Source organism: Asparagus officinalis, chromosome 6, assembly GCF_001876935.1.
Source record: "Asparagus officinalis chromosome 6, Aspof.V1, whole genome shotgun sequence".
Taxonomy (NCBI): Eukaryota; Viridiplantae; Streptophyta; class Magnoliopsida; order Asparagales; family Asparagaceae; genus Asparagus; species Asparagus officinalis.
Genome location: NC_033799.1, coordinates 29066330 through 29074504, shown reverse-complemented (window position 1 = coordinate 29074504; position 8175 = coordinate 29066330). Strand labels below are relative to the sequence as shown.

Sequence of the window (8175 nt, the reverse complement as noted above, 5' to 3'; positions counted from 1 at the left end):
GAGAAAGGAGGGTAATTTTGCAAATACCGAGATTTGAGGGGTAAATTTGCAAATATGGAAGTTTTGATGGGTGTATATGCAAAAAACCCTTTATTTTTATGGTCTAACTTGCAATCATTCTGCAGGTACATCGAGCCTCTTCCAGTGGATTCAGGCGCAAAGTTTGAATTTGAGAATATGATCATAGGGCAGGCAATACCATCAGGTTTCATCCCTGCAATTGAGAAAGGTTTCAAAGAAGCAGCCAACTCGTGAGTAGCCCCCAGAAAGAAAACGGGGGGAAAACTCGCAAATAAATTTTCAATTGTATCCTATTTGTCTATTCCTTTCTTTATTGTTCAGGGGTTCGTTGATAGGGCATCCTGTTGAAAATATCCGTATAGTCTTGACAGATGGGGCATCACATGCTGTAGATTCCAGTGAGCTTGCTTTTAAGTTGGCCGCAATCTATGCTTTTAGACAGGTAAATTGATTTTGTTTTATATGCAATTCCTATCATTTAATTTGTTAGTTTAATTGTATAGATTTTTACCAACACATGAGATTGTTGAGCTTGCTGCAGTAGCACAGCTGTTTGTTACTCACTAAGTTAACAATCATTTTGTTGGACTTTCGAAAGTGTTATACTGCAGCTAAGCCTGTCATATTAGAACCTGTTATGCGGGTAGAATTGAAAGTGCCAATGGAGTTTCAGGGTAGTGTAACTGGTGACCTTAACAAGTGAGTACTTATTAACTACTCTTCCAATTGTGATCGCTCTTTATCAGGTTTGAACTGGTTTATGTAACTAATTATGTATTTGTTGAATAACAGGAGGAAAGGAATGATTGTTGGAAATGACCAGGATGGTGATGATACTGTAAATGTATTTGTTGAATAACAGGAGGAAAGGAATGATTGTTGGAAATGACCAGGATGGTGATGATACTGTAATTGCTGCACATGTACGTAAGGAAAGGAATGATTGTTGGAAATGACCAGGATGGTGATGATACTGTAATTGCTGCACATGTACGTAAATGTCGTCATCATGATCATCTTTTATTTGTTGACGAAGATTGTAATTTTAACATGGATAGCACATTACGCATTTAAATAGTATCATAAGGTTTAAGGTGCCTTTAGGTGTTATATTATGCAGGTTGAGATGGCCATAAAAGTGAAGAAGTTTGTGGTTATGCTTATCTCATTATGGTGAATTGTTCTGTTATTTATCAAGCTTTTAGTTTCAAAGTTTGATATTACGATGGTATGATTAGGTTTCAAACATTGAAGCAGTTTGGTCATGTGCGACACAGAAAAGTAGATGAATCAATTAGAAAAAAAATGATGAGATAATAGTAAGGAGCAAGGATGACTAGAGGTAGATGTAAAAGAACTTAATGGAGGACCTTAACAGAACTGAGTGGATAGGATTTATGTAGCTAACCCCAAAGTTTGCGATCAAAGTTGTATATCATTGCTTTATTGTTGGTGATTGTTGAAAAGCAGCAGAACGGGAGCTGGTTCTACTATAATTCCACAATGTTCATTAACGAATTCAGATGGATGGGAGATGAAGAACTTAAAATTTTGCATCCTCAGTCACTGGATTTACTAGGTCTTAAATTTCTGCGATGTGTTTGTGTGGACGTGAAATCTCTATTTATTTGTCTGCCTCTGGTGCCTAAACCCTCAAGTCCCAAGGTATCCATGCTCAAACGCATGGTTGGTCTTCAGATCTTGTATGTGTCTCCGGAGAACAAGGGATGAGAAATCTCTTGGCGGTAAATCCTGTGTTTATTATGAACTGGCATATCATATTGGGCTTGTGCATTTCTTTATGTAGAGTTTATTGACCCATATATTGCATATGGAAATTTTTGGTTCTTTTATTTTATTTTCCATGATTACTTCCATCACAATTCAGTACCTTTCTTCTTGGGTGTCTTTTATTTGATAAATGGGGCAGCCATCATGTCACATGTGTGCTGCTTGTACCCCTTCGTCCAGGAGTCTCAATTGCCTAATATCGTGTCTCACATGTATGCCGTAGAATTTTACTGATCAAATGATGAACCGTCTTACTGATAAACTTGTTATCTCTTCAGGTGCCTCTGAACAATATGTTTGGATATTCAACAGCCATTCGTTCAATGACACAGGTGACACTATGTACAATCATTTTGAGATTATGCATGCTTTTATCAAGTGAAATTTTGCAGTATATTCATTTTTTCCAGTAATATTGCATATCTGTTTTTTCTGTGGAAATTTCTCAAAACTGCCTTGAGGGGTGTTTTGCACAACCCTCCACCCAAACTTTATAAATTAGAGGAGCCCCCGAACTTCCAAAATTATGCAAACCCCGTAACTATTCAAAAATTGTCTTAAACAACCTTAACTTGAAAAATAAATAGTCTGAACAACCCTTATTATAAACCCCTAAGCTGAAAAACTCAGTAAAGTAGAAAGTACATTAGATGAAAACTGACTAAAACATGTCACTAGCGAAACAGGTGACTAACTTAAATTAACTACTGGCACCCATGGTATCTTTGTGGAACAAGTTCAGGAGGTTTGCTGTAACTTATAAAGTTAAAAGTTTTTTGGTGTGCGCGTTCCTGCAGAACACCTTAAGGTTAAGGGCTTTTATTTAACCTCTCTCTTTTTTAATCCTGCACAATAGGGCAAGGGTGAATTCACAATGGAATACCTCGAACACTCACCAGTTTCTCAAGATGTACAGATGCAGCTGGTAAACACTTACAAGGCCAGCAAAAGTGATACAGAATAGCAACAGTAATTACTGCGAGTCAATCTACTGCTTCTGATTTACCAAACGGAGTTCATCTGTAGTGTTTGTTGTTCAATATATGTCCATGCTTTAGCCGAAGGCACATATATTTTTGATGATGGTGACTGTATTTTTTAAGGTGCAGGAAGTTCATGTTCAATTCAATCTTACCGTTCTCATAAAGTAAAATCATTCGTGTAACATGTGTCTAATCACATTTTGCCAAAATAAAATGGAAAAGAATGGTATATTTATTGATGTATTCTGATTTGATTTCTTATGTTTCTTTAAATATTTGGTGGTTCTTGATATTACCCTATCATTAGGATGCAATTGGGAATGGATACAACTCTATTTAGCTCTGTTTCTGAACTGTTGCTAAGCTTTTTTTTTTTAATTTGGATAAATACATCATTAAGAGATAGAATATATAATGGTTAATTGTATACGGATTGCCGGTTTATGCCACTTGTTATTTCATTTGTACTCAAGGTGTAAGCAGTAGTAAAATAGGAATTCTAATTTTGTCTTTGTTTCAATCTATGCTAGAAACTAGAGGGGATTTTTTCCCCCCATGTCACAACAAAGTCTATACCAGAAATTCTACTTATTTTTTTCCCCGGAGCTTTTGGAGAGATAAAAGAACGTTATTGTTTGTCCGAATTTATCACCAAGAAATCCCTCACGTTATGAGCTCAGCTTTTAACACGTCCATTATATTCTTGTATACACAAGTAGACATATAACTAGATTGAGTCTGATTGTAGATTGAGATTATTAGGTAGAAGTTGGGAAAGGTTTTTTAAGAAGACGAGAACCCTTCCACTTTAATTCGGGCACGGTCCCCTTTAATTCGGGCACGGTCCGCGCTTCTAAGAACTCATTAATATTGAGTTTCAGATGTATTATAAATCTTGTCCAATGAACATCCCTGCTCATGAGCCGGCTAAAGGATTGTTTGGTAAGCCGCATCTGTAATTGGTATGCAAATTTTAGTCGTACGCAACAGCAATTGCTGTAGCAGCCCTCGAAATCTGAATTTTTTCGACATTCATATTTCTTGAAAAATGATTCACAATGGCAACAACAGGGAAGGTAAGCAGAAAGTAGCAATGAATTTTTTTTGTACATTTCAAGACCAACCTCTATACTAGCAAATTCTTTTTTTTTTCCCTTCGACCCCACGCCGGTTCGTGATACGTGACACAGAAGGTCGCCCTCTGATCAAAATATTGAAATGAATCCGGAAGAGTGGATCTTCCACTTCCTTTTTGTAATGGGGTTTGGGAAAGGGTACCTCTACTCCTATCCCAATGCCCGCCCCCAAAAACCTGCCATTGTCACCGCGGAGAGGAGAGCGACCCGATCATGCGAGTACCGACAGACAAACCCACCGGACAAGCACCTCCTACGGGGACCAATTCGTGCTACCCACCGGACAAGCACCGTCTACGGGGACCAATTCGTACTACAAATGCCACCAATTCGTGCTACAAATGCCATCATCGCTTTCGTTCAGTTGGCTAAGACCTATAGCACTACTTTGACGAAAGCTTCACAGTTAAGGTACTTCTGTTCATCCAACTCTGAGACAGAAAAAAAAAGAGAGCTTTTCTGTGCAAACTCAATTTAGTGCATCACAGTTGCTACTTCATTTCTCTTCCCAGTCAAATATTGCACGTCAATTAAAGAAAAATGCTATGTTGAAACACTCTTAAAATGAGATGGTACCAGAAATTGATACAGTTTTGAGGGTCTACGACATCAATTTACAGATAAGAAAAGGCTACAGCATCCATAAAAATCAAGGCAAATATCATTTTTGCATGAAAGTAAATATTAAATGGAGCAGCATAAAAAACAAATATAAAGATCCTGTTGTGACGCCACCTTTTTCTTGGGACTAAATCATGCCCATTATGCTCACCACTCCATTATAACCAATAAACTAAAACTGGATGCATAGTGATAGCAAATCAGCACCAAACTATGCGGTGAATTTAGAGGAAATCTAAAACAGATAATCAAAATTTTCAAACGTTTGCAAGTCACATTAATTTGCTGACTTACAAAAGCATTATAAATATTAGGCATATTGTCAAAAGAAAAACATCATCAGATCCATAACTAGGCAAATAAATCGACCGAAGCCTAACTAAACCCATAAATAGTGCAATCATCTCTCTATCTTACAACACAAACGCTATAATCATAACAAGCAGGGAACTGTAAGGATTGAACATTGTAATTGCAACCGCATCGGCCTTGAAAACAAATGTTTCAAAAAGAAAACATGGAGTAACGAACTATAAAAACAACTATGGAATTGTATGCCAATCATTCATTATTAACAGAATGGTAGTTTATACCATACCATCAAAGCACAGTTTTGCAATTATATATCCATCAACATGTCATCACCAAATGAGATTTTAGGCAACTGTATAATATAGAAAATTGTGGTTGTAGCTACATTGGCAGCATTAACAAATATTGCAAAAGAAAAGAGAGGCATGATTAAATAATCAGTAAGCTAAACAAATGAAGGAAAATAAGCTCTTATAGGACACGCTCTGCTGCCCTACATAAAAAAAATTAAGGGACAAGAAAATTAGGGAATACTAGTCTGATCTGATCCTAAACTAATTCAACCTGCATACTGGGTCCCCAAAACCTAATCTTACCTATTTGCTACTTTGATGTATAGGTTTAATAAGTTTGTTATACCAGAAGTGTAGCTAAACCATCACAACACACTAGGAACAGTAATGAATACCCTTTGTGAGGATCAACCTAAACTAGATTAGCGATTTGAAAGCATTCAAATTCATTACAAATCAATAAGGCAAGTGTCAAAACAAAAACTTTAGCATCTTGTAGGTAAGGGCAACACCTAAGGCATCTATCCTACAGTCATAAGGTACTCATTACTTGAGAATCTTGCTTGGTTAACAAAATTTGAGTTGCAATAGCAAATACTATAGCAAAAATTTCTATTTCAATATTTGGTTAGCAACATGATAGCCAGAAATAATAATTAGACTTCCATTTTGCAGAGAAGAAATGCATCACTTGCTGCAATCAATTTGGCTGCAAGAATCTGCTGTGACAACATGCAGTAAAATAAAAAAGTTCAAAAAAATAATGGTGTGTCATTAAATATGGACTCTAATTCACTTATTGTAAATACTTTTACTTGAAGCTAAACATATTCTTGCTTGCTGGAAGTTCAATTCCTGCAACGAAAGGTGCACAAATCCAACAAGTTATGCACCAAACTAGTCATTGAATTTGTATCTGGAAGTACATTTACTACAGCAAAAGAATAGATATCCAAATGATGGAATTGACAGTAATTTTCTACAACAAAATGCTACATTCAGCATATTCTACATGCATTGCAGCATATGAAACAGCCCCAAAGATTTGTCAAGAAATCTTACTTTGTTGATCTCTCAAAATCCCTACTCAAGTATCACTCATGGTAATGCAACTAATCAAAAAGTATCAGGTATTCAGCTTCAAGCAGGGGAGGTTCCTGACTTTTTAAAAGGAAATAAAGAAACAGACACTTATATTCAACCAGCCAGTAACACCTTACATCAAGCACTAATGCAACTGGTTTTATTCTAAATACTATCCAACTGCTTGCAGCTGCCAAAAGACCAACATTGCTTCATAATAGAAGAATGCATCACTGTGATACGTGCTGTTATACTTTTCTTGAACAAAGAATACAGTTAATAAACATAACCAAGAAGAAACCCTTAAATTTCATGGTATCAGCTCTATTTCAATTAATTTCAGGAATAGATAAAATTAGAAATGGAAGAAACTTTACGAGGTTGAACCACAAAGCACTATATATAATTTAATTCTTTGCTTTTGGTTTTTATCTGACTGCAGAACCAACATAGTTTGTTCTTATCCTTCCTATATATGCATTAATTAGCTCACCCAACCTCATACCGGTTACCATATTACCCGTCATACTAAAAAGAGCACGAGACTTGCTAAGGAAAATATAACACCCATCATATTCAATTCATTTCAAGAGCAGGCGTCACCACACAGTGAGAGGGAAATATATGCCATGCATACATATATTTCTCTCAAAAAAACATGTATGACCATTTCGAGGATTTCTAAAGAGAGAACCGAACAAGAAATATACAACAAAGATTTTCATTTGCACATCGGAACTCAAAAGGTGATGATATTCTACTTTTTCTTCCTATTTACAGATCAGTAGGGATTCTAGTACAGTAGCACTCTAACAAAAAGCCACAAGATTGATTGAACAGACAGACACAGACTAGAACGCTGCAAAGATCATTCTCCAACCAAACCACTCATATACCAAACTTTTCCATCTAATTCATGACACTGTTTTTAGGTCCAAAAGTAAGGTGATTGCTCACCTCAATCATCTCTTTTGTATGATTCAACCGTTAGCTCGTCGAGCCACAACCCAGGAAACAGCCTCTGCAAATAATATCAACAAAATTACTACTCATGTGATCATAGAGAACAAATATACAATTCAACTTTATCTTTTTTATTAAAAAAAAAGGAAAACCCTCAATTCAGAAACCAACAAATTCAAATTAAAAAAAACGAGAAGCTGTTAAAAAATGCGAGCATCAGCACAAAATTTATATTGAACTGAGAACTAAATTCCTAGCGAAGTCGACCAAACGCCAAAATAAATCATAAAAATCATTAAGAAAAGAAAATTTTGGAAAATCACGGTTCTCACTAAAACCCTAAATGAAAACGCCAACTTTTCTAAACAAAATCAAAACTTTTGTACTCACATCGAGCTTCTTCTGAACAAACCTCGCCCTTTTCTTGGGCCTCCGCTGCGGCCTCGCCCCCTTCATCCTCAAAAAGTCCTCCACTATCTCCTCCCTTGATAACGACACCAACAATCGAGCCCCCTCGGATTTATCCGCCGGCGGCGGCGGCGACGGCGGAGGAGGAGGAGGGGGAGGAGAATTCTCATCCGGCCTCGTTGCAAGAAGAGCGAATCTCCTCTTCCGAGATTCGCAGGGGTGAGGTCAACCCCGCCTCCGCACGAGCGAGGGTTGGCGGGGTCACCGTAATGGTTTGGCGCTGGGTTTTAGGGCGGTGACGGGACTCTTGCGCGGGGGAGGGATCGGCTGGTGGCCCAGCGGAGGGAGGGAAAGGAGAAGTTGTGGAGGCGGGTGACGGACTTCGGGGGGGAAGAGAGGGCTTCGTTTCCGCCGCGTGAGGTCACGCGCGCCGTCTGATGATGGGTCATGCTGGGAGAGGGGGCGGAGAGAGGAGAGGGTTTTGAGGAATGTTTATCCGTGGTGAAATTCTGGTATAGGTTTTTCTGGAGCTTATGAATTGGGCGAAAGGGGTTCGGAGCGGTG

At 37.8% G+C, this 8175-nt stretch overlaps 1 protein-coding gene across 2 annotated transcripts in view; it reads left to right on the top strand.

Moving 5' to 3' along the window:
- The window catches only part of LOC109844434 (elongation factor G, mitochondrial-like), a 22142-nt gene extending 19086 nt beyond the window's left edge, over positions 1-3056 (top strand). Inside the window, exons 15-20 of one of the 2 annotated variants that reach the window (XM_020413455.1) lie at positions 126-251; positions 343-463; positions 620-720; positions 884-944; positions 2091-2144; positions 2669-3056. In XM_020413455.1, the coding sequence (XP_020269044.1) occupies positions 126-251; positions 343-463; positions 620-720; positions 884-944; positions 2091-2144; positions 2669-2776 (571 nt within the window). In that variant the 3' untranslated portion in view covers positions 2777-3056. The other variant, XM_020413454.1, reaches the window with a different exon arrangement.